At 42.1% G+C, this 15,168-nt stretch overlaps 1 protein-coding gene across 1 annotated transcript in view; it reads left to right on the top strand.

Annotated features, from left to right (window-relative positions):
* The window catches only part of lyst (lysosomal trafficking regulator), an 85,796-nt gene that overhangs the window by 61,084 nt on the left and 9,544 nt on the right, over nt 1-15,168 (top strand). Inside the window, 17 exon segments of the mRNA XM_061745876.1 lie at nt 151-317; nt 1,242-1,394; nt 1,507-1,668; nt 1,990-2,181; nt 2,921-3,129; nt 3,212-3,421; nt 3,751-3,927; nt 4,070-4,146; nt 4,284-4,472; nt 8,302-8,447; nt 8,530-8,626; nt 8,787-8,848; nt 10,099-10,154; nt 10,237-10,389; nt 13,119-13,363; nt 13,562-13,628; nt 14,668-14,824. Coding sequence (XP_061601860.1) covers nt 151-317; nt 1,242-1,394; nt 1,507-1,668; nt 1,990-2,181; nt 2,921-3,129; nt 3,212-3,421; nt 3,751-3,927; nt 4,070-4,146; nt 4,284-4,472; nt 8,302-8,447; nt 8,530-8,626; nt 8,787-8,848; nt 10,099-10,154; nt 10,237-10,389; nt 13,119-13,363; nt 13,562-13,628; nt 14,668-14,824 — 2,519 coding nt within the window.

The following is a 15,168-nucleotide window of genomic DNA, read 5'->3' as shown; positions in this document are numbered from 1 at the left end:
CAAAACAAAGGATGATTCATTCAGACACCTCTTTGGCTTCAAGGGTTTTGTGTTCAACCATTGAGCTAAGAATTAAATCATCAATCCTCTCACATGAGCAGGAGTCTAACTTCCTGTACTCTTGTTTTTTTTTTCGCCCTTCCTCTGCAGTATTCCCCTCAATGACTACAAGCTGCTGGTCTGTGACATCCAACAAATGCTAGTAGCCGTGACTATCCACTCCTGCAGCTCTTCGGGGTCCCAGTACTTCCGAATCATTGAAGACCTCATTACCTTGCTAGGTTTCATGCAGACGAGCAAGATGCGACGCACGCAGGGTGAGGACTGCATTCACTACAAGTGATCATTTGTCTTGTCATCTTCTGTGGTGGAAGATGTGAAGCTGTTGCACTCTGCCGCAATAAGAAACTGGACCATCTCCTCTTTATCTACAATTGCAAAGTGGAAAAAATGTCATTCATATCTCATATTTTCATCTTTCTGCTAAATGCTTCCTCCTAAATATGCTCTCTGAAAAATGCATCTGCTGTCTCTTACCCGTTAGTGCATGTTCGCCTGCTATTTCTATGGTCTGATGTAGTTAGAATGACAGTTTGACTTAAAATTGTATGTTTTTCAGCTCTGCAGCTGCATGAGGACTTTGTAATTGCTTCCCCTGAATCTATGAAAAAAAAAAACATTTGAGTTTTCTGTAGGTTGATCACGTCAGTTAGACGAGGTGCGTCTGCTCAGGAGGTCTCGTCAATAGGTCGATCAACACCTTCAAATAATGAAGCCTGCTGCTTTGTTTTGTTTCCTGTCTACTTGAGCAAACAGACATTTCACAGACTGCAGCCTCAGGTTCTGTTGCCAATAAGCAGCAGACAAATACGTAACGTGTTTAGTGTTTCCCATTTTAGAAAGGAATAATGTTGTTTTCTGGTTTCATGAAATTTGACTAAAAGTAACAGTATTTTTCAGATATAGTTTATAAAGCTGCTACATCCCAACTGATCCACACAAGTATAATTGTCAGAGCCCCGCCCACTGCAAAGCACTGAGAAGAGCATGGCCTTTGTCAATTTAATTTCTTTATTTAAATAAATTTTTGTGGACTTCTGATGGAGTCGCCCACAAAAATGTTATAAAACTGAGAAAATTAGCAAGTTTGATGAATGAATGGATGTGCCTGTTGGGCTGGTTCTTCGTCAAAGTGTGTTCATTAGGAGCACAACCTCTAAAAAGACTTTTTTCTCTCTCAGAAATGGCCGTGGCTTTGCAGTACAGGGTCCTCCAGTCAGCGGTGGAGTTCATAAAGACGACGGCCAACCAGGAGCCTCAGAAGCTGAGCAGTTCTGTTAACACACCCAGCTCTCCCCATCACGCCATCTATCAGAAGCGCAAGAGCATCGCAGGTGAGTTCTGCAGATTGATCCAACAGGAGAACTCTTAACTGTTCATTTTCCTCCTCAGTGTCGAAGTCTAACTGTGTCGGGTTATTGATCCTCTCCTCATCCTGGTCTGAAGGTTCCATTGCCATGAAAGACTCCATTATCCCACGCATCCCCAGACAGCACTACTGCTCCTACGGCCAGATCCCCATGTTCCCTCCCTTCAGCTTCCTGTCCCAGGACTCCTCCCTCCCCTCCCCCTCCAGTTCGCCGTCATACACGTTCCACGGTGATGCAGGTAGCTGGGACTGCGGTCCACAGCGGAGACCATGCTCCCACCCCGTGGGGGCATGTCTCGCAGTTTTGCCGTGACCTCTTTCTGCTCCAACTCCCTCCTCGGGGGGTTAATCCGCCCGGTACTCTCACGTGTTACTGGTGCCTTTTTGTGTGTGCGTGCTCAAAATGCTTAACAATGTTAAGCATTTCAGGACAGATGGCATCCTGATCAGTGAATTCTAATCATCTTCTGAAATCCGAACAGAAATATGCGCTTTTACTTACAATGTCAAATATTACCATGAGTTTCCCAACTAAGCACGTAGCCATGTTGTGCTTGCAGGTCGGCGGAAGTTCTCTTTGGCCCAGACAGACTCTCTCCTGATGCGAATGCGTTCTGTCGCCAGCGATGAGCTCAACCAGATGATGCAGAGGAGGATGAGCCAGGAAAACCCCATCCGTGCCAGCGAAACTGAGTTTGTCCAGCGGCTGCAGAGGCTTGTGGTTCTCGCTGTTAATAGACTCATTTACTACGGTAAATAATTAGTTCTTCTCTGAATCATCTCTCCTAATCTTCTAGGGCTGGGCGATATGGACCAAAAGTCATATCTCGATATTTTCTAGCTGAATGGCGATACTCGATATATATCGATATTTATTCTGTGACATAATTGGGGTTTCCCCCAAAGCATTATAGCATAGCATCTCTGTTAGCTTCATTTTTGTCTGAGGCAAACCCTTAAAAAAACAGTCAGTTTTAATATAAAGCCTCGTGCCAAATGTCACACAGGTACATTTATTAACAGAGGTCTGCACAATATCAAAATGTATAAAACAAATGAAATAAAAATAAACTGCCTGCATATATAGAATAAAAATGCTTCTTGAATAAAATAAAACAAATATCCCTCTCCTGCATAACAATTAAATTAAAATACACTGTGCAATTAATACAATGTAGACAATAACAGGCAGACTTTTCCACTGAGGTTGACAGTTGTGCAAATAACAAAACATTTGTGCAAATCTCAAATAAAACATTCAAGTCAATTTGTCACAAAATAAGCTATATCAAAATCATTAAAAAAAAAAAGTAAAAAAAAAAAATATATATATATTTTTTTTAAATCGATATAAACGATATTGTCTCGTACCATATCGTGTTTGAAAATATATCGATATATATTAAAATCTCGATATATCGCCCAGCCCTATAATCTTCCCAGTTTTTCAATCTAATCCCGTTCCTGCTTGAATGCGTCGTCTCATTTCAGACGTGAGTCAGGACTTGTTTGACTTGCTGAACATCCCGGACTCTCCCGACCACCAGCTCTTGACACCAGATCCCGGCGACCCTCACGATGAGAGCGGCTCCACTTCTGTCCCGCACTCTCCCACTCCCTTTACTCTGCCGCCGGCCAACAAAAAGACCTTTCAGAAAGACATCCTCAAACTCATGATGGACGGCATCAAAATCAGCCTGGTGCGACATCATTCACTGAGAGAAGCTTGTTCAGCGCTGTCATGTGTTGTGGCTAACGGTGTTGCTATTGTTGGGTCTGCAGGGAAGCACGGGTCGAGGTGGAGCCCCACATCACCCGTGGCAGAGGATCCTCTGGTCCTGTCGGGACACTTTTAGGGTACAAATAGGACGTCTGCTGGTCCACACGCTCAGTCCCGCACTTCCCCTGTCTGACAGGAAGGAGGCGCTGGAGTTTGTGTTTGATCCCAGACATCTGGATATCCTCAAAGAGAGTCTCAGTCCAGGTCTAGAGGTGAATGTGAACTCCATTTATCACTTTTACTGTAGTTTGACTTACTAAAACATTGTCCTGGTAATTTAACCTATTTAGTGCATAAATCTTTTCCTACAGCGTGTGAGTTTCTTGGGGGGAACGTAATAATGTGCAATATATTCGTTTTGTCATTTTAAGTCCTGCCGATAAGCTATACCCAAACTATAAAAGCACTCGGGGGACTGAGGGGACGCTGCTGTCACTCTGTCCACTACTGAGGCTTTTTCTCAAAGTGATTTAAAGGTACAAGGCTTGTATGGCACTACAAGTGTGTGTAATTTCACTCTCCCCTTCGGTCTGTCACGCAGCATGGACCAAAGCTGTCACTGTACCTGTACGAGATGATGCACGATCACAAGGACAGCCTCACCAAAGACGAGCAGAACGCCGTGGCTGTGTTCATGACCTCGCTCAAGCTCTGTGGTCATCGCTGCATCCCCCCCAGCGCTCCACATAAACAAGACCTGCTCAAGGCCATTAAGGAGGTGAGTCCGGCAAAGACGTGCTCTTTGTGGAAGAAAAGGACTTCACTTTAAAGCTTTTAATCATATTCACTGTGCGTCTTCACTTCAGAGGAATAGAAGTCTCTTACTAGAAAGTTAAACACATTTCACTTTACTCACACAGGAAAAATTCAAATACGAAGCAGAAGAGAAGACAAGTAAAGTGGCATGGGAAAAGAAAATGGCCAACACTCAGAGGAAGTGAGTAGTTTTTGTATTTGTTTTCATTCAGAGATTGATACTCAGTAGAAGTTTATACGGGTAATAATCATATCTTCATTCAATTTTGTCCTAATTCTCTTTTTCAATTCACTCCCGTCTCTGTTTTTCCTGTGCAGTCTCATGCAGAGGCTGGATGGAAAGTCCAAGGACATTTCCAAAATTGCAGCAGATATCACTCAGAATGTGTCTCTGCGTCAAGGCATGGAGAGAAAGAAAGTCATCCAGCACATCAGGGGCCTGTACAAGACCGACCTGAGCGCCAGCCGCCACTGGCAAGAGCTGGTGCAGCAGCTCACACATGATCGGTGGGTGTGCACGCTGTCCCCCTGCTTTATCTGCTTTTCAAGTATTGGGAGAAAAAATGGAATTGTTTTAAAGTATAATGATTTATTAATCATTATACTTTAATACTCTCTTATTATTACGACTCTGGTAATATCTTTCTGGTATGAGTCACTAATGACCTTCTTATGGCCTCAGATAAGGGATTACTGTCCATATTGGTTCTGCTGAACCTCAGTGCTGCTTTTGACACTGTACATCAGCATTTTACTGCACCGGTTAGAGCATGTTGTTGGAATTAAAAGGACAGCTCTAGGTTTTGACAGATTCCGGTTTGTTCATGGTCATGAGGTTTTTTCAGTACAGACGAGGGTCTGGTGTCCTGCGGGTTTCAGTGCTAGGGCCAGTCTTGTTCAGTTTATACATGCAGCGTTTAGGAAATATAATCCAGAATCAAGGCATGAATTTTCATTGCTATGCTGATGATACGCAGCTCTATTTGTCTAAGAAGCCAGATGAAACAGAACCGTTAGCTAAACTTCAGGCATGTCTTATGGACATCAAAGATTGGATGTCCACTAACTTTTCTTCCTAAATTTTGATAAAACAGAGGTTATTATTTTTGGTCCCTGGCATTTTGGGAAGGGATTAGATGGTGTAGCAATGGCCTCCAGTGCTACTGTACGAAACCGTGGTGTTATTTTTGATCAAGATTTGTCATTTAAACCGTATAATAATCAGGTTTGTAAAACAGTAGGGGTGTAACGATACACTAATCTCACGATACGGTACGATACACGATATTGACGTCACGATAACGATACGGTACGATATTATCAGTATTTTTTTAACAACCTCGAATGAGGAACATATGACTGGAAAAAATTGTCTTTTATTTGAAAGACACAAAATACAAAACAATGCTGTGCGTTTGCCCTATTGTTACAGTCTGTAATGCTTTATAACTGTTTAAGTTTTAAAGAGAAAGCCAGGCCAACCATTTTCCACAAACTGAACTAAAAGTAAATGTCAGGTTTGCATTATGCATCTTCAGTTTCATACAAGTACAAATATTTTGCCACAAACTGAATAGTTTCTCTCATGTATGATTTGACTTTTTTCTTTTCCAGAAATTTAACAACTAAAATTAAATAAATAAATAAAAGTAAATAAATACATACAATTTTCATCATAAAAAAGATTGATTCATGCTCACCTTATAAGTGTAAGAGGAGATTTATTTTTGTTAAGAAGGTTAGTTTGTTAATTAAGGGTTCATTATTTTATAAATATATTCTTTATATTCTGTAAATCAGGGACTATAATGACACTAGTCAGTTTATCTGTAGTTGTTAATATGTTTTAGATTGGGCGGAGTGATACGCCACAGTACGGCACTAGGTGCTGTGTTGATGATCTAAAATCCTACACTGTTGAGGGACATTAAAGTACACTGGAACTCAGCAGAAGTTGTCCCCGTGTTTATCCTACTCACGACCCCAAAAAGGTTTAATTTAATAAGGTAAGGCTTAACTCTACACCAGACTTGCATAATTAAAGGTTTAGAGCTCAAAACGGTAATAGTTTCTTCTGAGCGGAGTAAGATTTTGGTCCGCAGGTCGAGGCGCGGTCGGATGTGCGTTACTAGTCAACACAATAGATTAATATTAATAAGCCAATATCGCCATACACTTTGTCACCTCCACGACACGTTTCGTGACGTTTTTGTGTTGCGAAATTTCGTGGCACGATATATTGTTACACCCCTATAAAACAGTGTTGTTCCTTCTCCATAATATCACAAAGATTAGGAGCATCCTCTCCCTGAAAAACTAATTCACGCGTTTGTATCTTCTAGACTAGATTAATGTAATGTATCATTAGCGGGATGTCCAAGTAATTCTCTGAATATCCTCCAGCTGATCCAAAACACAGCAGTGCGAGTGCCGACAGGAATCAACAAGAGAGACCACATCTCTCCAGTGTTAGCCTCCCTCCATTGAACCGTAAACCTTAGAATACAATTCCAAATTGTATTACTTTTCTATAAAATTCAAAAGAGCCTAGCTCTGCAATATTGGCAAGACCTGATAGTGCCTCATGTTCCTAAAAGAGCTCTTTGTTCTCGGAGTGCAGGTTTACTTGTTGTTCCTAGAATATCCAAATGTAGATTGGAGGACTCTGTCTGTTTTCTCTTTTCCTGCTCTGCTCAGCTGGCCTTCGCCCCCTTATGATCCAGGTCCTGCTCAAGGTTTCTTCCCTCCTAAAGGGGAGTTTTTACCTGCCATTGTTTATGTCATAATTGGTCTGGGGTCATGTTCTGGGTCTCTGGAAAGCACAGAGAGACAACTTCTGTTGAAGTAGATGCTACATAAATAAAATTGAATTGAATTCAAGGTGGCACTTGGTTGTGGAATAGGATGTTTACAGTGAACTCTGCTTTAGCACAGTGTCTCCCAACCCGGGATCCGCGCCCCCCCTGGGGGGGGCGCCAGAGATCTCTGGGGGTGTGCGAAACTTTGTCTGCTTTGAGGATATGCAGTTGTACAAATTATATTTGCGCATAAAAGAAAAAATCATAATAACACACCTAATGGAATACTGTAATCCAAGTCTGTATAAACCCAGTTACCGTAGTAACTGGGTTTATACAGTAAAGGACAACAGCGTCTGCACTGTCTGGGAAAACTGTCTTACTGGAATGTTGACAGAACCATGATGATTCTTTTTTATCGTGCCTTTATTGAGTCCATTTTATCTTTTTCTTTGGTGTCATGGTTTGGAAGCCTTTCTATTAAAAACAAGAAGGCATTGAATCAAATTGTGAAATGGTCAAGTAAGCTGATAGGTGAGCCACAGCTGAACCCTTCTTCCCTGTACACCAGGCAGTTACAGCGGATAGCCACGACCATTTTAAATGATAGTTTACACCCTTTGCACAGTGAATTTCAGTTTCTCCCCTCTGGACGGAGGTTGTCAGTCCCATTTTGTAAAACTAAACGTTATAAAAACAGCTTTGTTCCAGCTGCAGTAACACTGGTGAACAAGCTGTAGTTTGCACAAAAGTTGCACAAGTCACTTTTCGGAGCACGATGTATTTTACAATGTTTTTATATTGCTCTTATCCATTCCTAACTTGGAGGAAATTTTGCTCTTGGTGTTTTAATTCTTTTTTAGCCTCATGTCTTTTATTTCTTATATTTATTTCATGAACTGCAGCACTTTTTGTCGAGCCGAAGCTGTCTCTTGTTTTATGTGTATGTGTTCTTCTTAAATGTCTTGTTCCTGAACTGATTGTCTGTTTTCTGCTGCTTGTTTTAACTCTCGACTGCAAAACCAGTTTACCCTTGGGTATCAATAAAGTAACCTGAACCTGAACCTGAACCTGTATTTTAAAATAACCAAAATATATTTCTAAATTATTTAGCTGGATAAAAACTTAAAAACGTATTATTATATCATTATTCAACATTTAATCATACTACTACTCGGACAGGTTGTAAAAGGAAAAATGTTAAAAGACATTTTTCAGAAATTATTTTATGTCCTTGCAATTGTTTTTTGTGCGTATTTTATACATTGGTGACACAAAATGAAGGTGAGAAAAACAAAGTCATCTGTATACAGGGTAAACCAAAGAGAAATGTATCAAAAAAACATGATTAATGTTCATTTTTTCAATTAAAGATTTGTAAGAAATCACTTTACTCTTTTGGTGCTAGTACGTACGGGTCGGGGGGCCCGGCTGGTCTTAGACACAAGTAGGGGGGGCTCCAAGGAAAAAAGGTTGGGATCTACTGCTTTAGCACATACCTGCAGACAACTAAAATCTTCTCTTCTGTTCTGTTTCAGTGCGGTTTGGTACGACCAGACATCCTACCCAACGTCCTGGCAGCTGGACCCCACTGAGGGGCCAAACCGAGAGCGACGGCGGCTGCAGCGATGTTACCTCACCATCCCAAACAAGTACCTGCTCAAAGACAGACGCAATGCAGAAGGTGGATAAGTCAGTCTCAAACATAAGTCCGTCTATCACTCTGTTTTTTTTCTTCCCCTAATCTATCTCCATGTCACCTTTAGACTCAGTGAAGCCACCACTTTCCTTCCTGTTTGAGGATAAGACTCACTCCTCCTTCTCTTCCACTGTCAAGGACAAAGCCACCAGCGAGTCTATCAGGTACAGCTTTGTTCCCCTCTGCCTGTCCGTACGCATCAGATCTGTCTCAAACAGTTATGATGCTTGATGGAAGACACATAAATGTCCAGGTGACTTGTGCTACTGAAAGGTGCCTTTGCTTTATTCAGTCAGCGTATGAGAAATGTCATTCTGTCCTCAGGTTCACCAGACGGTGCATCAGCGTGGCCCCCTCCAGGGAGACGGCAGGGGAGCTACTTCTGGGTAAGAGAGTAACTATTGCTCACAGCTGTTTCAAGCTTTATATAGTCGGCTGGTCACAAGATACAAAAAAAAAGTCTGCTCTCTCTGAGGAACGAGAGAGCATTGCTCTGCCCTCAGACAAAGGCCCTGCCCCAATACTCCCACTACCCCTAGTTTTCAGCCCTACCCCTAAATTTTGCACGTTCCCGTGAGGGTAGTGGTGTCCCAATTCCTCTTTTCACCTAGGGGTAGGGGAGAAAACTAGTGTAGTGGCTATGAATCTTTCCCTACGGATGTAGGGATTTCCGATGTACACTAGCTGATCTATGGACAGAAAAATTTCCCAGAATGCTTTTCGTCGTCATTTGCGGACTGAATCAAAATAAAAAAACATGGCGGACATTTCTTATTTTTTAGTGAATAAAATCAATATTTTGAGTTAGTTTCTGCATAAAAATGCGTTTTGATTCTATTTCTAGCGAGAAATATATATTTTACTTTCATAATATTCACTCAGTGAATGTACATAATCACTCGTTTGCCCGTTGTTGCGATCACGCCAGAATAAAGGCTGATTTATGGTTCCGCGTTACACCAACGTAGGTTACGTACCCTACGCCGTAGGCTCTGCGTCGATTTAACGCGGACCCATAAATCAGCTCCGGAGCCGGCAGGCAGAAATCTCGACATTTTTGGAACAAATTTCTTAACAGGCGTAGCTACAACTGTTAGATTTCATCTATTAAACCAACATTTATCTAGCTAAATGATTTATTTCAGCCAGCGGTAATTCTCAACAGAGCTGCAGGTTTCTCCCCCGGGACGACGGCGCAGGGCGATCACGTCTGTACGTGAGCTGCTGCTGCTGCTCCGAGCCGGCGGCTCTTATCATCTCCCAAAACATCGGGTCAAGTTTCTTAACAAATTTCTTAATTTGGATAAACTGAGCCCAGGTTGGGGATCTTAACGGTTACTTTTACGCCTGGAAAAAATATTAAAACTTAATAAAGTGGCATATTAACAGCGCTACAGCTGAAATTAAAACAGCTTTTGGATCTCAGCTTCCTGATTTTAGGGGTGGTGCTGAAAGTAGTGCCCTAAAATCTGTCCCTTCTTTTTTAGGGGTAGTGGTAGTGAGGGAGGGCTAGTGAAAGAAAGTAGGGGGTGTATTGGGATTGGGCCAAAGTTTTCGCTATTTACTTTCACATTAGAGCTCGTGTTTGTCTTGCTCTTACTCCACCAAAGTTCACTCAGCCTGTGTCGTCCCACAGGAAAGTCTGGGATGTACTTTGTGGAGGACAATGCCGCAGATGCTCACGACACCCAGGTAAAACCAGAGGACATTAAAACCAGTGAAGAGCGTTTTATGTGCTGGCTACTTAACACAAGATGTGCTTTTGTTTGGTCAGAGCGTCCACGGGGAGACGGAGGCGCCCTCTTTCTCCTGGACGTACGAGGAGATCAAAGAGGTGCATAAGAGATGGTGGCAGCTGAGAGATAATGCTGTGGAGATATTCCTCACCAACGGCAGGACCCTGCTGCTAGCCTTTGACAACACAAAGGTGAGGCAAGAAAATTGGGCGGGGAATCGTCCTCCATAACTAAGATTTAGCTTGAAAGACGGTAAACAGTAAAGACAATCATTCAGTCTGACCAGAATAAAAAATACAGCTTACAGGACTGTCTCAGAAAATTAGAATATTGTGATTTTCTGTAATGCAATTACAAAAACAAAAATGTCATACATTCTGGATTCATTACAAATCCACTGAAATATTGCAAGCCTTTTATTATTTTAATATTGCTGATCATGGCTTACAGCTTAAGAAAACTCAAATATCCTATCTCAAAAAAATTTGAATATTCTGGGAATCTTAATCTTAAACTGGGGGCCTTAATAATAAAAGGCTTGCAATATTTCAGTTGATTAGTAATGAATCCAGAATGTATGACATTTTTGTTTTTTTTAATTGCGTTACAGAAAATAAAGAACTTCATCACAATATTCAAATTTTTGGAGACAGTCCTGTATATTGTAAAAAGATTTTCAATTTCTGAATGGCCTCTGTAATACTCTGTACCTGATATATATTACCTGTCAATCATCACGTTGAGCGACCATAATATGATAAAGTTCTCTCACACTGCAGGATAAAATGTCAGTACTTATGACAGTTGATGCCAGGGGAAAACATAACGCGCATCAAATCAGACTGTTGTCCTCAGCTTGTCTGCAGCCTGAAAACCATCCCGGCCTGAGCCTGCTTAAATAAATAAAGATACAACACAGACATTCATTTTTAAATGCACTTTGGTAAAGATTCTTCGGATGGTTGAAAAGATTCTACATTTTACACTAAATGACTCGTACTCTTTTGTCAGCAGTTTGTCCGTCTGCATGTTTATGGCATACTTTGGCATAAATAGTACACAGATACACAACAGCAGCTCTTTTTCAGCTCAGTTTTACTACTACTACTACTGTCATTTAGAAGACGCTTTTATCCAAAGTGACTTACGTCTGAGACGCACACAACATGGAGCCATTAGGGATAGTGCCTTGCTCAGGCCACTAGACTACCAGCCCCCAGTTTACATCTTCTGCAGGGCGTGTGTCTGTTAAAACTGACTACAGGTTTACACTTCCCGCTTCTGGTGTCCTAATCCTCAGAAGCGGCAGGATTTGTAGTTTGGCACATCGCAGCGTAGGAGGAATGTATGATTTCTTTTCTGACATGTGAGAAGCGTCTTCAGACATAGGGCTGGGGATCGATTCAAATATCAAGAATCGATTCGATTCCAATTCTTAAGATTCAGAATCGATTATCACGCTTTGATTCGATCCGATCCGATTCGATCTGATATTGATTTGGGTTACTGTTAATAAAACTGTTTTTTCAGCTGTTGCATGAATTATATGACTGTCTAGTTATGCAACATATTACTACTAGTATTATATTGAGATTCAACAGCAAGTATTGGCAGCTAATGATGCTGTAAGGACCAATCAGCTCCCAGAATGCTGATAGAACTGCTTTCAGAAACATCATGTGGGTCAGAATTACCAAACAGATCCAGGGCAGCAAAAAGAGGACGAAAGAAATCGCTTTTATTTTTTCCCCATTTATGAGAATTTGGTTTTTAACATTTATGCAAATGTAACCCCAAGACAGTATTTTTTATGCAATTATAACCTAACACTTAAATGTTTTCATACCTTTAAACATATTTAAAGGCAAAAACATGGCACCAGTTATTCTCGTGTCCAACAAAATATTCCTTTTTTGGGCATAAACAAAAAAGTACCAAAAGTTGTAATGTAATGATGAAAAAAAAAAAAAAAAAAAAAAATTTTAAATCGATCTTTAGACATATGAATCGATTATTATTCGAATTAATATGAGAATCGATTTAAAATCGGAGAATTTATCTTTTCAACACAGGCCTATTCAGACATAGGTGACCCTAAACAAAGAAACTGTGTTACGTTTCATCACAGTAATTTGAGACTGTCAAATACATGCCAAAACATATATTTATTTATTTGACTAATAATCTGAACTCATTAAAAATGAAACCTATCCCCTCTCCACCCTTCCACCGTGTTTCCTGAGAAAACAGACCCCATCATGAACTTGTTTTTTAACAATGAACCCACACGATGGGCAGATAGTGAGCAGATATGTCCTGAATTTGTTCAAACGTGTTCTGGGTTACACATGTTGGAAAAAAAATTAAAAAATTAAAAATCACTTACCTTTAACTGATATTTTACACTGAAAGATAGCAGGAGGTCTGAGCCTTGCGTGTTGCTCCAGCGTTGTTTGGATGTCGTCCGGGATAAACTGTCCTCTTCTGCCAGCTCTTATTTATTAGTCTAACTCAGCACATCAGCTCCTCGGGTTTGTTGCGTGAGGAACTGATGGTGTGAATCATTGATTTTGAGACCGTCATTGTGGCACTGCAGCGATTTCAAGATGCTCAGCCACATAGTTCACCGGGTTTTCTGCTTGTTTTTAAAAGGCGATCCCTGCGCTTTATCTATTAAAGTTTATTACACTATGCACATATACATGGTAGTAAACTTATTCACACTGTGTGTTTGTTTATGATAATCAGTATTCCTCCTGAACTTTAGTAACTTTACCTGGATTAACATCAGTCTTTTACAAGCAGGCCATGTTTTCAGTGATTAATGCAGATGGAGATAAAACTGAGATGCTTCTTTTACATTTGCATGTTTTCAGTCCTGACATTAGCTGACCTCGTGGTCTTTGTGTTCTGGTTCCAGTTCCGAGATGACGTCTACCACAACATCTTGACCTCTGACCTTCCCAACCTGCTGGAGCACGGGAACATCACGGCGCTCACGCAACTGTGGGGCTCCGGCCAGATCACCAACTTCGAGTACCTCACGCACCTCAACAAGCACGCGGGGCGTTCCTTCAACGACCTCATGCAGTACCCGGTGTTCCCCTTCATCCTGCGGGATTACACCAGCGAGGCGCTCGACCTGCAGGATAACAACATCTACAGGTCTGTGCTGGACCACGGCTCCGTTACCGGGATGGGAAAAACGTTCAAAGTTAGGATTGAAGAGGGCATTTAAGTAGAAAGTCAACATAATATGGTAGACTTTAAATGTCTATTTTATTTTTATGGTCCTTTAAACTAAAAGTGGGAGTCGAGGTCTCACTGGTCATCAAAGTGGCTCATTTATCATGTTTTGTGCAGGAATTTGAGCAAACCCATCGCAGTCCAGTCAAAAGAGAAGGAGGATCGCTACGTGGACAATTACAGGGTAAGGCCACGTGCATGATTTTAGCACTGAAGTAGAGCCCTGCGCGGGACTGTTTTCTTCATCCGGCTTCCGCCCGCTCCCGCCCGCTCCCGCTGCATTTCTGACCATTACCGCCCGCACCCGCAACGTGTGTGTTCCACTCCCGCCCGCTCCCGCAGTCTTTATATCCGCTCCCACCCGCTCCCGCAAAACTCACCTTTTGCGCACGCATCAACTATGTGATTGTGGTTACAGCAACGAGAGTTGGTTGTGAGTGGCTCAAGTCGTGCGTGCGTGCGTGCGTGCGTGCGTGCGTGCGTGCGTGCGTGCGTGCGTGCGTGCGTGCGTGCGTGCGTGCGTGCGTGCGTGCGTGCGTTCGTCGTGCGTGCGTGCGTTGCATGAATGAGGGTACGGGGAGTGTGGGGGTCAAGGGGGATTGTTTCTTTTCACTTTTTAATGTAAAGCACTTTGTGTTACAATTTTACCTGCATGGAAGGTGCTATATAAATAAATAAAGTTAACTTAAAGGGGACCTATTATGAAAAACACGTTTTCTCTTGCTTTAACATATATACAGTGGTCTCCCCTCAGCCTGCCAACTCAGAGAAGGAGGAAAGCAACCAAATTCTGCAGTGTCTGTACAGCCGTCCGGATGAGCCATCCAGTGTCATGTGGCTTCTACGAGCCGTTCACATTCTGCTCCCTTTTGTTGCGTAACCAAAATGCAATTTGCATCGGTTGGCCTCTGATGCGTAAAACCACGCCCACAACTAACTCCGCCGGTCGGAGCTTCCACCATTTTTTCGTAGCGGTGTATCGCGTCATTCAGGCAGCCAATCAGCACAGAGCCTCATTATCATAGCCCCGCCCACTCAGAATCCTGCATAGATAATGAGGTTAGAGAATGGGAAGGTAAAGACATGGCTCAGAGGCAGAATTTATCATTTATTTAGCAAAAACAATCAAAAGCTTGTTTTTAAGACATTCAAGGCCTGTTTAAAATAAGTATTAGATGCCATAATAGGTCTCCTTTAAAGTAAAGTTTTTGTTTGACATGCAGTACCTGGAAGAGGAGTACAAGAAGGGCATCCGGGAGGACGACCCCATGCCCCCCGTCCAACCCTACCACTACGGCTCCCACTACTCCAACAGCGGCACCGTGCTGCACTTCCTGGTGCGGATGCCACCGTTCACCAAGATGTTCCTTGCCTACCAGGGTGAGTTGAACGTGAAGCCGTACTGAAGTTCAAGGACCTGATTCTGGTCCCATGACTTGCATTGATCCTGATATGAAGTATGGATCAGATACGCTGAAACAGCAACCGTAACCTTGTGAATTTGTCGTGAAGCTGAATCATCTTGACGTCAGATCTAACTGAGCCATATTTCATCCTAACCGTGTTGCATTCACACGTTTTCTCCATAAAAGCTTATTTCATCTTCATGATTTTCTCTGATCGTCCCTTGTTCATTCTTCCTTCTTCTGCAACATATTAGTTTGTTTTTCATTTATCCGTCTTCCCCATCTGATCTTCTGAGGCATCTTTTTGTGCGATTGCAA

This window comes from Cololabis saira, chromosome 17 (genome assembly GCF_033807715.1).
Source record: "Cololabis saira isolate AMF1-May2022 chromosome 17, fColSai1.1, whole genome shotgun sequence".
Taxonomy (NCBI): domain Eukaryota; kingdom Metazoa; phylum Chordata; class Actinopteri; order Beloniformes; family Belonidae; genus Cololabis; species Cololabis saira.
This window is presented reverse-complemented; position numbering and strand designations above follow the sequence as displayed.